Source organism: Oncorhynchus mykiss, chromosome 9 (assembly GCF_057628025.1).
Source record: "Oncorhynchus mykiss isolate SJ-2025 chromosome 9, ASM5762802v1, whole genome shotgun sequence".
Lineage (NCBI taxonomy): Eukaryota > Metazoa > Chordata > Actinopteri > Salmoniformes > Salmonidae > Oncorhynchus > Oncorhynchus mykiss.
This window is the reverse complement of record NC_143030.1, coordinates 71378292-71397483: the sequence shown is the minus strand read 5'-3', so window position 1 is coordinate 71397483 and position 19192 is coordinate 71378292. Positions and strand designations below refer to the sequence as shown.

The 19192-nt window shown below is 48.9% G+C and overlaps 1 protein-coding gene across 3 annotated transcripts in view; it reads left to right on the top strand.

The window, feature by feature from the left end:
* LOC110531240 (zinc finger protein 385A-like) overlaps positions 1-19192 on the top strand; it is a 148142-nt gene that overhangs the window by 113913 nt on the left and 15037 nt on the right. For all 3 annotated transcript variants that reach the window (XM_036988730.2, XM_090185230.1, XM_090185229.1), the window contains one exon: positions 11824-12004. In XM_036988730.2, the coding sequence (XP_036844625.2) occupies positions 11824-12004 (181 nt within the window). The remainder of the gene's footprint in view (positions 1-11823; positions 12005-19192) is intronic.

Below are 19192 nucleotides of genomic sequence, written 5' to 3'. Positions count from 1 at the left end.
GGGGGGGGGGGAAGACGAGCGGGGGCGCGAAGGACGGGCTTGATGCAGGAGACATGGAAGACCGGGTGGACGCGACGAAGGTATCGCGGAAGAAGAAGTCGAACTGCGACAGGATTAATGACCCGAGAAATACGGAACGGACCAATGAACCGCGGGGTCAACTTGCGAGAAGCCGTCTTAAGGGGAAGGTTCTGAGTGGAGAGCCAAACTCTCTGACCGCGACAATATCTAGGACTCTTAGTTCTACGCTTATTAGCAGCCCTCACAGTCTGCGTCCTATAACGGCAAAGTGCAGACCTGACCCTCTTCCAGGTGCGCTCGCAACGTTGGACAAAAGCCTGAGCGGAGGGGACGCTGGACTCAGCGAACTGAGATGAGAACAGCGGAGGCTGGTACCCGAGGCTACTCTGAAAAGGAGATAGCCCGGTCGCAGACGAAGGAAGCGAGTTGTGGGCGTATTCTGCCCAGGGGAGCTGTTCTGACCAAGACGCAGGGTTGCGAAAAGAAAGACTGCGTAAGATGCGACCAATAGTCTGATTGGCCCGTTCTGCTTGACCGTTAGACTGGGGGTGAAAGCCGGAAGAGAGACTGACGGAAGCCCCAATCAAACGGCAAAACTCCCTCCAAAATTGAGACGTGAATTGCGGACCTCTGTCCGAAACGACGTCTGACGGAAGGCCATGAATTCTGAAAACATTCTCGATGATGATTTGTGCCGTCTCTTTAGCAGAAGGAAGCTTAGCAAGGGGAATGAAATGAGCCGCCTTAGAGAACCTATCGACAACCGTAAGAATAACAGTCTTCCCCGCTGACGAAGGCAGTCCGGTGACAAAATCTAAGGCGATGTGAGACCACGGTCGAGAGGGAATAGGAAGCGGCCTGAGACGGCCGGCAGGAGGAGAGTTACCGGACTTAGTCTGCGCGCAGACCGAACAAGCAGCCACGAAACGACGCGTGTCATGCTCCCGGGTGGGCCACCAAAAACGCTGGCGAATGGAAGCAAGCGTACCCCGAACGCCAGGGTGGCCGGCTAACTTGGCAGAGTGAGCCCACTGAAGAACGGCCAGACGAGTAGGAACGGGAACGAAAAGAAGGTTCCTAGGACAAGCGCGCGGCGACGGAGTGTGAGTGAGCGCTTGTTTTACCTGCCTCTCAATTCCCCAGACAGTCAACCCGACAACACGCCCCTCAGGGAGAATCCCCTCGGGGTCAGTGGAGGCTACTGAAGAACTGAAGAGACGAGACAAAGCATCAGGCTTGGTGTTCTTAGAGCCCGGACGATAAGAAATCACGAACTCGAAACGAGCGAAAAACAGCGCCCAACGCGCCTGACGCGCATTAAGTCGTTTGGCAGAACGGATGTACTCAAGGTTCCTATGGTCAGTCCAAACGACAAAAGGAACGGTCGCCCCCTCCAACCACTGTCGCCATTCGCCTAGGGCTAACCGGATGGCGAGCAGTTCGCGGTTACCCACATCATAGTTACGTTCCGACGGCGACAGGCGATGAGAAAAATACGCGCATGGGTGGACCTTGTCGTCAGAGAGGGAGCGCTGAGAAAGAATGGCTCCCACGCCCACCTCTGACGCGTCAACCTCGACAACGAACTGTCTAGAGACGTCAGGTGTAACAAGGATAGGAGCGGATGTAAAACGATTCTTGAGGAGATCAAAAGCTCCCTGGGCGGAAACGGACCACTTAAAGCACGTCTTGACAGAAGTAAGGGCTGTGAGAGGAGCTGCCACCTGACCGAAATTACGGATGAAACGACGATAGAAGTTCGCGAAGCCGAGAAAGCGCTGCAGCTCGACGCGTGACTTAGGGACGGGCCAATCAATGACAGCTTGGACCTTAGCGGGATCCATCTTAATGCCTTCAGCGGAAATAACAGAACCGAGAAATGTGACGGAGGAGGCATGAAAAGTGCACTTCTCAGCCTTCACAAAAAGACAATTCTCTAAAAGGCGCTGGAGGACACGTCGAACGTGCTGAACATGAATCTGGAGTGACGGTGAAAAAATCAGGATATCGTCAAGGTAAACGAAAACAAAGATGTTCAGCATGTCTCTCAGGACATCATTGACTAATGCCTGAAAGACAGCTGGAGCGTTAGCGAGGCCGAAAGGAAGAACCCGGTATTCAAAGTGCCCTAACGGAGTGTTAAACGCCGTCTTCCACTCGTCCCCCTCCCTGATGCGCACGAGATGGTAAGCGTTACGAAGGTCCAACTTAGTGAAAAACCTGGCTCCCTGCAGGATCTCGAAGGCTGAAGACATAAGAGGAAGCGGATAACGATTCTTCACTGTTATGTCATTCAGCCCTCGATAATCTATGCAGGGGCGCAGAGACCCGTCCTTCTTCTTGACAAAAAAAACCCCCGCTCCGGCGGGAGAGGAGGAGGGGACTATGGTACCGGCGTCAAGAGCTACAGACAAATAATCTTCGAGAGCCTTACGTTCGGGAGCCGACAGAGAGTATAGTCTACCCCGGGGGGGGGGGTGGTTCCCGGAAGGAGATCAATACTACAATCATACGACCGGTGTGGAGGAAGAGAGGTGGCCCTGGACCGACTGAACACCGTGCGCAGATCGTGATATTCCTCCGGCACCCCTGTCAAATCACCAGGCTCCTCCTGTGAAGAAGAGACAGAGGAAACAGGAGGGATAGCAGACATTAAACATTTCACATGACAAGAGACGTTCCAGGAGAGGATAGAATTACTAGACCAATTAATGGAAGGATTATGACAAACTAGCCAGGGATGGCCCAAAACAACAGGTGTAAAAGGTGAACGAAAAATTAAAAAAGAAATGGTTTCACTATGATTACCAGAAACAGTGAGGGTTAAAGGTAGCGTCTCACGCTGAATCCTGGGGAGAGGACTACCATCCAGGGCGAACAAGGCCGTGGGCTCCTTTAACTGTCTGAGAGGAATGTCATGTTCCCGAGCCCAGGTCTCGTCCATAAAACAGCCCTCCGCCCCAGAGTCTATTAAGGCACTGCAGGAAGCTGACGAACCGGTCCAGCGTAGATGGACCGACAAGGTAGTGCAGGATCTTGAAGGAGAGACAGGAGTAGTAGCGCTCACCAGTAGCCCTCCGCTTACTGACGAGCTCTGGCCTTTTACTGGACATGAAGTGACAAAATGACCAGCGGAACCGCAATAGAGACAGAGGCGATTGGTGATTCTCCGTTCCCTCTCCTTAGTCGAGATGCGGATACCTCCCAGCTGCATGGGCTCAGCACCCGAGCCGGCAGAGGAAGATGGTAGTGATGCGGAGAGGGGGGCGACGGAGAGCGCGAGCTCCTTTCCACGAGCTCGGTGACGAAGATCAACCCGTCGCTCAATGCGAATAGCGAGTTCAATCAAGGAATCCACGCTGGAAGGAACCTCCCGGGAGAGAATCTCATCCTTTACCTCTGCGCGGAGACCCTCCAGAAGACGAGCGAGCAAGGCCGGCTCGTTCCAGCCACTGGAGACAGCAAGAGTGCGAAACTCAATAGAGTAGTCTGTTATGGATCGATTGCCTTGACATAGGGAAGACAGGGCCCTGGAAGCCTCCTCCCCAAAAACAGATCGATCAAAAACCCGTATCATCTCCTCCTTAAAGTCCTGATACTGGTTAGTACACTCAGCCCTTGCCTCCCAGATTGCCGTGCCCCACTCACGAGCCCGTCCAATAAGGAGAGATATGACGTAGGCGACACGAGCAGTGCTCCTGGAGTAAGTGTTGGGCTGGAGAGAAAACACAATATCACACTGGGTGAGGAACGAGCGGCATTCAGTGGGCTCCCCAGAGTAACACGGCGGGTTATTGATTCTGGGCTCCGGAGATTCGAAAGCCCTGGAAGTGGCCGGTGGATCGAGGCGGAGATGGTGAACCTGTTCTGTGAGGTTGGAGACTTGGGTGGCCAGGGTCTCAACGGCATGTCGAGCAGCAGACACTTCCTGCTCGTGTCTGCCTAGCATCGCTCCCTGGATCCCGACGGCTGAGTGGAGAGGATCCGAAGTCGCTGGGTCCATTCTTGGTCGGATTCTTCTGTTACGGTGAGTGAATGAGGACCCAAAAGCGAGTTAACTTAAACAGAGCTTCTTTAATTACCAAACATAGGTAGGCTCAGACGGACCGGCAGATTCCGACAGGACAAGACAAGGTTACAGCAAACATGACGACAGTCTGGTTCAGGCATGAAACACAACAAACAAGAATCCGACAAGGACAGGAACAAAAACAGAGAGAGATATAGGGGACTAATCAGAGGGAAAAGGGGAACAGGTGGGAGAAGGGGTGACGAGGTAGTCAAGAGGAGACAAGGAACAGCTGGGGGAAAGCGGGGGAGAAAAGGTAACCTAACAACGACCAGCAGAGGGAGACAGGGTGAAGGGAAAGGACAGAGACAAGACACAACATGACAGTACATGACATATTCACTAAAGAAGTGAAACATCCTAGCCGTTGAGTTAGCAACAGCAGCTGTAAACGTGGGCTAGGAAAGGACTGACAACGTATCTAGTATACCACACAACGACGATACTACAACGTACCCAATTTACCACCAGTGACATTCTTCCGAGGACAGGATGATCTCTTTTGGCCAACACGGCCAGCATCTACGACCAACGTACCAAAGCGCAGCTCAGAGTCAATATTTATTGCATTTTCCTTTTCCAAATGGGCGGTAATTTAGAATGCATAAGATACTGTATTTACGATAGCACATCTTCTCCCTTTGTTCCTCAGTCTTCCTGCTCTTTCACTCAAACCCAACCCCCTTTTCTTTGTGTAACCAGCTGTCATATCTGTTCCGTCCGCTAGGGACTTTTTCCTTTATGACATAATTTACAATCAAGGTATGATTCATTCTGTTTATATGTAATTCTGTGTGATTAGTTAGGTATTTAGTAAATAAACAATTAAACCCAATTTTGTATTGCTGATTCAACTTGTTAGCCAGGGTTCGTGAAGATAACCAAGAATTCTACAATGTTCAGATGAGACTGAAATAAGGTGACGATTAATATTGACTGCTATTGATGTAAAATATTACTAGGTCTTTCAGAGTTTATTCGGAAGATAACAGCTCTATAAACACTCTTTCGTGGTGCCCCAACTTTCTAGTTAATTACATTTACATGATTAGCTCAATCAGGTACTATTAATTACAGAGAAAGGATTTTATAGAATAGCATGTCATATCACAAGTTACATGTCTCCCAGAGCCATACATAATATGTCTGTCATTTGCTGATGCCTTCCACATAATGTCAATATTTTCCTGCTCCTGCAAGGCCCAGGTTCCATGCTGGGTATAAGTTCATTGTTTATAGCCCAGAACGGGACATCTCAGCCATACAAGTATGACACATAAACATGCTGGTAAATATTGACACTGACCAATAAAGAGTTACGTAATCTACCTCTGGGTGGCCAACTTTGACCCCCGATCCACAGCTAGCTCGGAAAGGGACCTGAGAAGGCTTTCAGCACCCCACTTACCCTCAGCGCCAGTCTCTGCAAAGCTCCCCACCCCTACCCTACACTACAACCTTACAATACCATACACTACTCTACACTACCATACCATACATTACCATACCATACCCTACCCTACTCTACACTACCATACCATACCCTACACCAACCCTACTCTACACTACCATACAATACAAGACACTACACTACCCTACACTATTCTACAGTCATGGGCAAAAGTTTTGAGAATGACACAAATATGAATTTCCACAAAGTTTGCTGCTTCAGTGTCTTTAGGTATTTTTGTCAGATGTTACTATGGAATACTGAAGTATGATTACAGGCATTTCATAAGTATCAAAGGCTTTTATTGACAATTACATGAAGAGCTCACCTTGTCTCCTCCGGACAAGCTTTTTTTCCTGATGCCCCAAACAATCGGAAAGTGGATTCATCAGAAAAAATGACTTTACCCCGGTCCTCAGCAGTCCAATCTCTGTACCTTTTGCAGAATATCAGTCTGTCCCTGATGTTTTTCCTGGAGGGAAGTGGCTTCTTTGCTGCCCTTCTTGACACCAGGCCATCCTCCAAAAGTCTTCGCCTCACTGTGCATGCAGATGCACTCACACCTGCCTGCTGCCATTCCTGAGCAAGCTCTGTACTGGTGGTGCCCCGATCCCAAAGCTGAATCAACTTTAGGAGATGGTCCTGGCGCTTGCTTGTCTTTCTTGGGCGCCCTGAAGCCTTCTTCACAACAATTGAACCACTCTCCTTGAAGTTCTTGATGATCCGATAAATAGTTCATTTAGGTGCAATCTTACTGGCAGCAATATCCTTGCCTGTGAAGCCCTTTTTGTGTAAAGCAATGATGACGGCACATGTTTCCTTGAAGTTAACCATGGTTGACAGAAAAAGAACAATGATTCTAAGCACCACCCTCCTTTTGAAACTTCCAGTCTGTTATTCGAACTCAATCAGCATGACAGAGCGATCTCCAGCCTTGTCCTCGTCAACACTCACACCTGTGTTAATGAGAGAATCACTGACATGATGTCAGCAATTACAGCCTTAAAGAGATAACTAACTGGCTGGTTGGTGCCCGGGCACACCGTGTACAGAACATACCTGATGCCCTGACCACAGGGGATAGTGCTATAACCATCCGGCCTAGCCTGACTCCCTCATCTGTTTGTGCTGCCATAATAACTCCCATGTCATTGTCACGTCAATGGACCCAGCAGGGACTGGACATACCTGACGCCCTGACCAAAAGGCTAGTGCCAGCGCCATCCACACCACAGGAGCACCAGCCTGAGTCCTCTCCTCTCTCACCTCTCCCTGTCTGTCCCCAGCCATCCCAACAACTGAGCCAACCCCTGTGGTCCAGCTATCCAGCCAAAGCTGCCTCTCCCCTCTCTTCCCCTCTCAGCCATCCCAACCACGTAGCCATCCCTTCTGCTGTCCATCCAGCCATGTCCAAGCCACCATCCCTCCACCTCTCCAGCAAGGTCACCCTCTCCACTCCCCTCTCACCTCCCTCCCCTCTCCTCTCTCTCCTCTCCCCTCCTCTCTTTCCCTGCCGAGCTTATCTATCCCAGGCCTGAGCCCCTGGCCTGAGCCCCTGGCCTGAGCTCCTAGTAAGCCGGGGATGAGATGTGATGTGATGTGGTGTGGTGTGGTGTGCTGTGGTGTGCTGTGTTGTGGTGTGGTGTGGTGTGCTGTGCTGTGGTGTGGTGTGTTGTGGTGTGCTGTGCTGTGGTGTGCTGTGCTGTGCTGTGGTGTGTTGTGCTGTGGTGTGGTGTGGTTGGGTGTGCTGTGCTGTGCTGTGCTGTGGTGTGCTGTGGTGTGTTGTGTTGTGGTGTGCTGTGCTGTGCTGTGGTGTGCTGTGGTGTGGTGTGCTGTGCTGTGCTGTGGTGTGCTGTGGTGTGTTGTGCTGTGGTGTGGTGTGGTTGGGTGTGCTGTGCTGTGCTGTGCTGTGGTGTGCTGTGGTGTGTTGTGTTGTGGTGTGGTGTGCTGTGGTGTGGTGTGTTGTGGTGTGGCATGCTGTGGTGTGCTGTGCCTCTTGATTTCTCTATTCCTCTCATCACCTGTCTGTTGCAGCTGTCAGCAGCTCTCCAGCCCTGTATTTAAAGAGCGACACACAATAAGCCCCCTACTTAATAATAATCATCATCTTGATACAATAATTATTCGCCTGCCATTGTATACAAACACAGATACACACCATTCCAGAGGCTTTAGGCAGTCCATTTTCAGTTAGCTGTCAGATTATCTGTTTGAGGTGGTCACAGAGGTGCACAGCAGAGTGTGTGTTGTGTGTGTGAAGCACAGCACTGTTGCAGCAGCCGGCTATAATGAGGATGTAGACTATGTGTGACAGCTCTTACGGCTCCTATGGTTGCCAGTCTAGAAATATATCCCCTGGTGTCTTGAGGCCTAGCCAACCTAAAGGCAATCTGACCATCCCAATGACACACTGAGACAGACTATTGTAGAATAATAGTGAAAGTATCAAAACTATGAAATAACACACATGTATTCATGTAGTAACCAAAAAGGGGGTTACTACAGGACAGTGTGTGTTTGTACGATGGCACCATCTCTGGCCTTGACATGCAGTTCAACCCCCTTCTGCAGACATGTCTCTCATCATGTCTGGTATAATCACATGACTGGAGCCTGCAGTCATGACGGCTGGAGCTGGGTAATCTCTGACTGTGGAGGAGTCAGAGGAGAAGAGAACAAGGGAACTGAGGCCTAGATTAGGGCCAGTTGTAATGTGGTATTGTTAGGGAAAACAGACAGACTACTGCCTCACAGTATTTCCTGATCAGTGGTCAGATCACCTGTTACAGTATTCCTCTCCTCTCTATCCACTGTAAGCCTGTCTGCAACCTGCCATCCCGTCTCCTATTCCTGGTGCAGATTGAATAGCATACCGGACGCCGAAACTGTGTGAGTGTGTGTGTGTGTGTGTGTGTGTGTGTGTGTGTGTGTGTGTGTGTGTGTGTGTGTGTGTGTGTGTGTGTGTGTGTGTGTGTGTGTGTGTGTGCACCTTGGTGTGTGTGTGTGTGCACCTTGGTGCGTGTGTGTATCCAGGTATGCTATATTAGTGTGTCAAGATTTTCTAATTCACTCACTCACTCACTCTCAATTAAATTAAATTCAAGGGACTATTGGCATGGGAAACATATGTTAACATTGCCAAAGCAAGTGAGGTAGATAATATACAAAAGTGAAATAAACAATACAAATTAACATTAAACATTACACTCACAGAAGTTCCAAAAGTATAAGGACATTACAAATGTCATATCATGTATATATACAGTGTTGTAATGATGTACAAATGGTTAAAGTACAAAAGGGAAAATAAACAAGCATAAATATGGGTTGTATTTACAATGATGTTTGTTCTCCACTGGTTGACCTTTTCTTGTGGCAACAGGTCACAAATGTTGCTGCTGTGATGGCACACTGTGATATTTCACCCAGTAGATATGGGAGTTCACGGAAATCGGGTTTGTTTTCGAATTCTTTGTGGATCTGTGTAATCTGAGGGAAATATGTGTCTCTAGTATGGTCGTACATTGGGCAGGAGTTTAGGAAGTGCAGCTCAGTTTCCACCTAATTTTGTGGGCAGAGTGCACATAGCCTGTCTTCTCTTGAGAGCCATGTCTGCCTACTGCGGCCTTTCTCAATAGCAAGGCTATGCTCACTGTACATAGTCAAAGCTTTCCTTAAGTTTGGGTCAGTCACAGTGGTCAGGTATTCTGCCACTGTGTACTCTCTTTTTAGGGCCAAATAGCATTCTAGTTTGCTCTGTTTTTTTGTTAATTCTTTCCAATGTGTCAAGTAATTATCTTTTTGTTTTCTCATGATTTGGTTTGGTCTAATTGTGCTGCTGTCCTGGGGCTCTGTGTGATGTGTTTGTGTTTGTGAACAGAGCCCCAGGACCAGCTTGCTTACTGGACTTTTCTCCAGGTTCATCTTTCTGTACACGGAAGATATTTTAGCATTTTTGTGAATTCTTGGTTGGTGAGCAGACCCCAGACCTCACAACCATAAAGGACAATGGGTTCTATAACTGATTCAAGTATTTTTAGTCAGATCCTAATTGGTATTGGTAATTGGTAAATTTTATGTTCCTTTTGATGGCATAGAATGCCCTTCTTGCCTTGTCTCTCAGAACGTTCACAGCTTTGTGGAAGTTACCTGTGGCGCTGATGTTTAGGCCAAGGTATGTATAGTTCTTTGTGTAATCTAGGGCAACGGTGTCTCGATGGAATTTGTATTTGTGGTCCAGGCGACTCAACCTTTTTTGGAACACCATTATTTTGGTCTTACTGAGATTTACTGTCAGGGCCAAAGTCTGAGCAGAATATCTATGTGCTGCTGTAGACCCTCCTTGGTTGGGGACAGAAGCACCAGATCATCAGCAAACAGTAGACATTTGACTTCAGATTCTAGTAGGGTGAGGCCGGGTGCTGCAGACTTTTCTAGTGCCCTCGCCAATTTGTTGATATATACAGTGCCTTGCGAAAGTATTCGGCCCCCTTGAACTTTGCGACCTTTTGCCACATTTCAGGCTTCAAACATAAAGATATAAAACTGTATTTTTTGGGGAAGAATCAACAACAAGTGGGACACAATCGTGAAGTGGAATTACATTTATTGGATATTTCAAACTTTTTTAACAAATCAAAAACTGAAAAATTAGGCGTGCAAAATTATTCAGCCCCCTTAAGTTAATACTTTGTAGCGCCACCTTTTGCTGCGATTACAGCTGTAAGTCGCTTGGGGTATGTCTCTATCAGTTTTGCACATCGAGAGACTGACATTTTTTCCCATTCCTCCTTGCAAAACAGCTCGAGCTCAGTGAGGTTGGATGGAGAGCATTTGTGAACAGCAGTTTTCAGTTCTTTCCACAGATTCTCGATTGGATTCAGGTCTGGACTTTGACTTGGCCATTCTAACACCTGGATATGTTTATTTTTGAACCATTCCATTGTAGATTTTGCTTTATGTTTTGGATCATTGTCTGGTTGGAAGACAAATCTCCGTCCCAGTCTCAGGTCTTTTGCAGACTCCATCAGGTTTTCTTCCAGAATGGTCCTGTATTTGGCTCCATCCATCTTCCCATCAATTTTAACCATCTTCCCTGTCCCTGCTGAAGAAAAGCAGGCCCAAACCATGATGCTGCCACCACCATGTTTGACAGTGGGGATGGTGTGTTCATGGTGATGAGCTGTGTTGCTTTTACGCCAAACATAATGTTTTGCATTGTTGCCAAAAAGTTCAATTTTGGTTTCATCTGACCAGAGCACCTTCTTCCACATGTTTGGTGTGTCTCCCAGGTGGCTTGTGGCAAACTTTAAACGACACTTTTTATGGATATCTTTAAGAAATGGCTTTCTTCTTGCCACTCTTCCATGAAGGCCAGATTTGTGCAATATATGACTGATTGTTGTCCTATGGACAGAGTCTCCCACCTCAGCTGTAGATCTCTGCAGTTCATCCAGAGTGATCATGGGCCTCTTGGCTGCATCTCTGATCAGTCTTCTCCTTGTATGAGCTGAAAGTTTAGAGGGACGGCCAGGACTTGGTAGATTTGCAGTGGTCTGATACTCCTTCCATTTCAATATTATCGCTTGCACAGTGCTCCTTGGGATGTTTAAAGCTTGGGAAATCTTTTTGTATCCAAATCCGGCTTTAAACTTCTTCACAACAGTATCTCGGACCTGCCTGGTGTGTTCCTTGTTCTTCATGATGCTCTCTGCGCTTTTAAAGGACCTCTGAGACTATCACAGTGCAGGTGCATTTATACGGAGACTTGATTACACACAGGTGGATTGTATTTATCATCATTAGTCATTTAGGTCAACATTGGATCATTCAGAGATCCTCACTGAACTTCTGGAGAGAGTTTGCTGCACTGAAAGTAACGGGGCTGAATAATTTTGCACGGCCAATTTATCAGTTTTTTATTTGTTAAAAAAGTTTGAAATATCCAATAAATGTCGTTCCACTTCATGATTGTGTCCCACTTGTTGTTGATTCTTCACAAAAAAATACAGTTTTATATCTTTATGTTTGAAGCCTGAAATGTGGCAAAAGGTCGCAAAGTTCAAGGGGGCCGAATACTTTCGCAAGGCACTGTATGTTGAAGAGGGTGGGGCTTAAGCTGCATCCCTGTCTCACCCCACTGCCCTGTGGGAGGAAATGTGTGTATTCTTTGCCTATTTTAACCACACACTTGTTGTTTGTGTACTTGGATTTCATAATGTCACTCACTCACTCACTCACTCACTCGCTCTTTCTCTCCTCTTTCTCTCCTCTCTCTCTCCAGAGCCAGGCAGAAGCACACTACAAAGGCAACCGACATGCACGGAGAGTCAAAGGCATCGAGACCTCCAAGAGTCGCCCCCAGGAGGGTGACAAGTCGGGCCGACCTGTCTCCCTCACCTCTCCATCCCTCCCTGGTGAACCCCCTACCTCCGCCCCTGACATCAGCGACCCCTGTAACCCAGGTAATCATGGAGGAGAGAGACCTGCAATGCCTCCTAGCACTTACATGTAGGTGGAGGCTTTCTCCTTCTGGAACTTACTGGAGAAATACTAAAATAGGTAGGTAGGTAGGTAGGTAGTTAGTTAGGTAGGTTTGTAGGACTAGGTTCTGAACAGATAGTTCAGGGCTTCTGCTCTTTTCTATAACCTGTAGGGAACACAATATGGCCTATATTTGGCATGTAGGTTTTTCACTTATGGGAGGCACACATTGTGATATGGGGGAGGGGAATGGGCAGAGTATATGCAAATTAAATATGGAGTATTTACTCTTTAAAAAAGTGTAGTGCTTTTACGGACTGTAGTGTTTTGCATTTACTACAGTGTTTGTTTGTCCATAATACCGTAGTATTCACTATAGTATTTTCTACATGAACTGACCACTATGTGCTGAGGGAGATATGAATAGCTCTTCACAAATATGAAGGAATAACATTTATAAATGAATAACAAGTATTTTGTTCTGCTCCTCTATGGCTCCTGTCTCTGTGTTTTATCTGACCTTGGCTAAAGGCCGTAGTCTGCTCCTCTCACATTCCCACCAGAACAGCAGTGTCAGCACCACCGACTCAGGCCCAGATCTCTTCTGTCATTGCTTTCCCACTGACCCTGAAATGACAAATATGCCGGAGAGAAGCTGAGACTCACTAAGGACTTCGAAACAGGAGCTATATTTGGCTCTACATCCTTGCAGCTCCAAGTGGAAATAATTTAGAAATACATTCCTTCCTTTCTCCCTTGAAGTAACCACTGATCTGGCATGACACTACATTGGTGAAAGCTGTGTTATGGAAACCCCTTGAAGTAACCACTGATCTGGCATGACACTACATTGGTGAAAGCTGTGTTATGGAAACCCCTTGAAGTAACCACTGATCTGACATGACACTACATTGGTGAAAGCTGTGTTATGGAAACCCCTTGAAGTAACCACTGATCTGGCATGACACTACATTGGTGAAAGCTGTGTTATGGAAACCCCTTGAAGTAACCACTGATCTGGCATGACACTACATTGGTGAAAGCTGTGTTATGAAAACCCCTTGAAGTAACCACTGATCTGGCATGACACTACATTGGTGAAAGCTGTGTTATGGAAACCCCTTGAAGTAACCACTGATCTGGCATGACACTACATTGGTGAAAGCTGTGTTATGGAAACCCCTTGAAGTAACCACTGATCTGGCATGACACTACATTGGTGAAAGCTGTGTTATGGAAACCCCTTGAAGTAACCACTGATCTGGCATGACACTACATTGGTGAAAGCTGTGTTATGGAAACCCCTTGATGTCACCTCTCATGTCAGATTAGGGATTATTTTTAAGGAGGGAACAAGCAAGGAAGTAAGTACTAATTTTGAGTAGTACAGTTTTGGAACAGGACCTTTGAACAGAGATGGCAGAGTAGCACCGTCACCACGGAAACGCTAGAGTGAGACAGAAGGAGAGAGGGTGCTAAATGACTAGTGAGACAGAAGGAGAGAGGGTGCTAAATGACTAGTGAGACAGAAGGAGAGAGGGTGCTAAATGACTAGTGAGACAGAAGGAGAGAGGGTGATAAATGACTAGTGAGACAGAAGGAGAGAGGGTGCTAAATGACTAGTGAGACAGAAGGAGAGAGGGTGCTAAATGACTAGTGAGACAGAAGGAGAGAGGGTGATAAATGACTAGTGAGACAGAAGGAGAGAGGGTGCTAAATGACTAGTGAGACAGAAGGAGAGAGGGTGCTAAATGACTAGTGAGACAGAAGGAGAGAGGGTGATAAATGACTAGTGAGACAGAAGGAGAGAGGGTGCTAAATGACTAGTGAGACAGAAGGAGAGAGGGTGCTAAATGATTAGTGAGACAGAAGGAGAGAGGGTGCTAAATGACTAGTGAGACAGAAGGAGAGAGGGTGCTAAATGATTAGTGAGACAGAAGGAGAGAGGGTGCTAAATGACTAGTGAGACAGAAGGAGAGAGGGTGCTAAATGACTAGTGAGACAGAAGGAGAGAGGGTGCTAAATGACTAGTGAGACAGAAGGAGAGAGGGTGCTAAATGACTAGTGAGACAGAAGGAGAGAGGGTGCTAAATGACTAGTGAGACAGAAGGAGAGAGGGTGCTAAATGATTAGTGAGACAGAAGGAGAGAGGGTGATAAATGACTAGTGAGACAGAAGGAGAGAGGGTGATAAATGACTAGTGAGACAGAAGGAGAGAGGGTGCTAAATGACTAGTGAGACAGAAGGAGAGAGGGTGCTAAATGACTAGTGAGACAGAAGGAGAGAGGGTGATAAATGACTAGTGAGACAGAAGGAGAGAGGGTGCTAAATGACTAGTGAGACAGAAGGAGAGAGGGTGCTAAATGACTAGTGAGACAGAAGGAGAGAGGGTGCTAAATGACTAGTGAGACAGAAGGAGAGAGGGTGCTAAATGACTAGTGAGACAGAAGGAAAGAGGGTGCTAAATGACTAGTGAGACAGAAGGAGAGAGGGTGCTAAATGACTAGTGAGACAGAAGGAGAGAGGGAGTAGATGGAGGGAGAGAGAGAGGAATATGATGTGAGTGGAGGAGAATAAGACAGGTTACTGTAGCTGTCGGATAACATTTATTGGTATGGAAAGATCACAGCTGATCTCAGTTTAATAGTTTCATCTAACTATCAGGTTTGAAGGTAAGACCCAAATGCAGACTGTGTTGAAGTAACAATGTTTATTACAGCGACAGGGGCAGGCAAACAACAGGTCAAGGCAGTCAGGGGTCGATATTCCAGAGTAGTGGGGCAAAGGTTTAGGACTGCAGGCAGGCTCAGGGTCAGGTCAGACAGAGTGGTGAGGCAGGCGGGCTCAGAGACAGGACAGGCAGAGTGGTGAGGCAGGCGGCCTCAGAGACAGGACAGGCAGAGTGGTCAGGCAGGCGGGCTCAGAGACAGGACAGGCAGAGTGGTAAGGCAGGCGGGCTCAGAGACAGGACAGGCAGAGTGGTGAGGCAGGCGGGCTCAGAGACAGGACAGGCAGAGTGGTGAGGCAGGCGGGCTCAGAGACAGGTCAGGCAGAGTGGTGAGGCAGGCGGACTCAGAGACAGGACAGGCAGAGTGGTGAGGCAGGCGGGCTCAGAGACAGGACAGGCAGAGTGGTGAGGCAGGCGGACTCAGAGACAGGACAGGCAAGGGTCAAAACCAGGAGGGCGAGAAAAGACGGACTGGGAAATGCAGGAGCTGAGACAAAAACACTGGTTGACTTGACAAACCAGACGAACCGGCAACAGACAAACATAAGGGGGTGGGGACAATGGGGAGATGGGCGACACCTGGAGTGGAGTGGAGACAAGCACATGGACAGGTGAAACAGATCAGGGCGTGACACTAATGTCATTTAGTGCTCTTGGTGTGACAGATTGGTTATTAGAGACAGAGGGCACTGTGGAGGGTGTGGCTGTTACTCTAGTGGGGCAAAGGTTTAGGACTGCAGGCAGGCTCAGGGTCAGGTCAGGCAGAGTGGTGAGGCAGGCGGGCTCAGAGACAGGACAGGCAGAGTGGTGAGGCAGGCGGCCTCAGAGACAGGACAGGCAGAGTGGTCAGGCAGGCGGGCTCAGAGACAGGACAGGCAGAGTGGTGAGGCAGGCGGGCTCAGAGACAGGACAGGCAGAGTGGTGAGGCAGGCGGGCTCGGAGACAGGACAGGCAGAGTGGTCAGGCAGGCGGGCTCAGAGACGGGACAGGCAGAGTGGTGAGGCAGGCGGGCTCAGAGACAGGACAGGCAGAGTGGTCAGGCAGGCGGGCTCAGAGACAGGACAGGCAGAGTGGTGAGGCAGGCGGGCTCAGAGACAGGACAGGCAGAGTGGTGAGGCAGGCGGGCTCAGAGACAGGACAGGCAGAGTGGTGAGGCAGGCGGGCTCAGAGACAGGACAGGCAGAGTGGTGAGGCAGGCGGGCTCAGAGACAGGTCAGGCAGAGTGGTGAGGCAGGCGGGCTCAGAGACAGGACAGGCAGAGTGGTGAGGCAGGCGGACTCAGAGACAGGACAGGCAAGGGTCAAAACCAGGAGGGCGAGAAAAGACTGACTGGGAAATGCAGGAGCTGAGACAAAAACACTGGTTGACTTGACAAACCAGACGAACCGGCAACAGACAAACATAAGGGGGTGGGGACAATGGGGAGATGGGCGACACCTGGAGTGGAGTGGAGACAAGCACATGGACAGGTGAAACAGATCAGGGCGTGACACTAATGTCATTTATTGCTCTTGGTGTGACAGATTGGTTATTAGAGACAGAGGGCACTGTGGAGGGTGTGGCTGTTACTCTCTCTCTCCTCTCTCTTTCTGCTTCAGTCTCTGTCCATCTCCTCTCCTCACCAACCGGAACTTTCCATTCCCTCACTGTCACCAGTCTCACTCTGTCTGTCTCTCCGTCCCTCCCTGGATCAAAAACACTTAGGAATGAAAGAACAGGGGAAAATTTTCAATCTGGTCACGGTGGTATTTGAAAAGGTTATACTGAGTACTGAACACTGTTTACCAGACAATTTCACCATGGGAACACAGAGCAGGTGTCATTAAACAAAGCTGAAAGAATAACATAGACATTGATAAAGACCGAGACCATGAGACATTATTCAGTGTTATATATCCGAACCTCAAGATTGTGTCTGGATGCCTTTCTTCTCCCCACATGTTATTATATCTTTCCTGTGGCTTTGTCCCACCGACACCCAAGCACCAATACCATTTCCACACTACTGGGCCAAATGGAGCCGAGCCAAGCTGAGCTGTACTGGGCTGGCCTGCCTACGCATTCCACCATAGCTGCTGGAACCATATTTGAAATGACAATGTGAAAAGAACATATCCGAGCCAGCACAGTACAGTGTCAGGGCGCCACAATCATGTAAAATGATTATGGGGGCAGTCTGGCCGCCTGTCTGCTTCACAGGGTGACATTTAGCCTGCAGTCCTTAAGTCACAAAGCGTCCTGCCTTCAGCACAGTCCGGCCCTCAGCCCAGTCCAGCCCTCAGCCTAGTCCAGCTCACAGCCCAGTCCAGCCCTCAGCCTAGTCCAGCCTTCAGCCCAGTCCAGCTCACAGCCCAATCCAGCCCTCAGCCCAGTCATACAGTATCAGAACTACTAACTGAAGGGACTTAACATGCTGATGTGGCTGCTTTTCATCATCCTAACTATGTTTTCATATGTATTTTGTGTCTTTGACCCACCTCTGGAACCATCGGGTTATGTTGTGATGACGGAAGTACTGGATATTCTGAAGGGGTCGGGTGTTTATTTCTCTTTCTTGTGACTTGCTCTCTATTGACCCCAGAGCTCTAAAGGGAGTAGAGAGCTGACCCCAGAGCACTAAAGGGAGTAGAGAGCTGAACCCAGAGCTCTAAAAAGAGTAGAGAGCTGAACCCAGAGCTCTGAAAGGAGTAGAGAGCTGAACCCAGAGCTCTAAAAAGAGTAGAGAGCTAACCCAGAGCTCTAAAGGGAGTAGAGAGCTGAACCCAGAGCTCTGAAAGGAGTAGAGAGCTGAACCCAGAGCTCTAAAGGGAGTAGAGAGCTGAACCCAGAGCTCTAAAAAGAGTAGAGAGCTAACCCAGAGCTCTAATGGGAGTAGAGAGCTGAACCCAGAGCTCTGAAAGGAGTAGAGAGCTGAACCCAGAGCTCTGAAAGGAGTAGAGAGCTGAACCCAGAGCTCTAAAAAGAGTAGAGAGCTGAACCCAGAGCTCTAAAGGGAGTAGAGAGCTCAACCCAGAGCTCTAAAGGGGACATGAGAGCTGATCCCAGAGCTCTAAAAGGGACTGTAGAGTTGAACCCAGAGCTCTAAAAGGGACTGGAGAGCTGAACCCAGAGCTCTAAATGGAGTAGAAAACTGAACCCAAAGCTCTAAAGGGGACTGGAGAGCTGAACCCAGAGCCCTAAAAGGGACTGGAGAGCTGTACCCAGAGCTCTAAAATGGACTGGAGAGCTGAACCCAGAGCTCTAAAGGGGACTGGAGAGCTGAACCCAGAGCTCTAAATGGACTGGAGAGCTGTACCCAGAGCTCTAAATGGGACTGGAGAGCTGAACCCAGAGCTCTAAATAGGACTGGAGAGCTGTACCCAGAGCTCTAAAGGGGACTGGAGAGCTGAACCCAGAGCTCTAAAGGGGACTGGAGAGCTGAACCCAGAGCTCTAAAGGGGACTGGAGAGCTGAACCCAGAGCCTTAAAGGGGACTGGAGAGCTGAACCCAGAGCTCTAAAGGGGACTGGAGACCTGAACCCAGAGCCCTAAATGGGACTGGAGAGCTGAACCCAGAGCCCTAAATGGGACTGGAGAGCTGAACCCAGAGCTCTAAAGGGGACTGGAGAGCTGAACCCAGAGCTCTAAATGGGACTGGAGACCTGAACCCAGAGCTCTAAAGGGGACTGGAGAGCTGAACCCAGAGATCTAAATGGGACTGGAGAGCTGAACCCAGAGCTATAAAGGGGACTGGAGACCTGAACCCAGAGCTATAAAGGGGACTGGAGAGCTGAACCCAGAGCTCTAAAGGGGACTGGAGAGCTGAACCCAGAGCTCTAAAGGGGACTGGAGACCTGAACCCAGAGCTCTAAAGGGGACTGGAGAGCTGAACCCAGAGCCCTAAAAGGGACTGGAGAGCTGAACCCAGAGCTCTAAATGGACTGGAGAGCTGAACCCAGAGCTCTAAATGGGACTGGAGAGCTGAACCAAGAGCTCTAAAGGGGACTGGAGAGCTGAACCCAGAGCCCTAAAGGGGACTGGAGAGCTGAACCCAGAGCTCTAAATGGGACTGGAGACCTGAACCCAGAGCTCTAAAGGGGACTGGAGAGCTGAACCCAGAGCTCTAAAGGGGACTGGAGAGCTGAACCCAGAGCCCTAAAGGGGACTGGAGAACTGAACCCAGAGCTCTAAATGGGACTGGAGACCTGAACCCAGAGCTCTAAAGGGGACTGGAGAGCTGAACCCAGAGCCCTAAAAGGGACTGGAGAGCTGAACCCAGAGCTCTAAATGGACTGGCGAGCTGAACCCAGAGATCTAAATGGGACTGGAGAGCTGAACCCAGAGCTCTAAAGGGGACTGGAGAGCTGAACCCAGAGCTCTAAAGGGGACTGGAGAGCTGAACCCAGAGCCCTAAAGGGGACTGGAGAGCTGAACCCAGAGCTCTAAAGGGGACTGGAGAGCT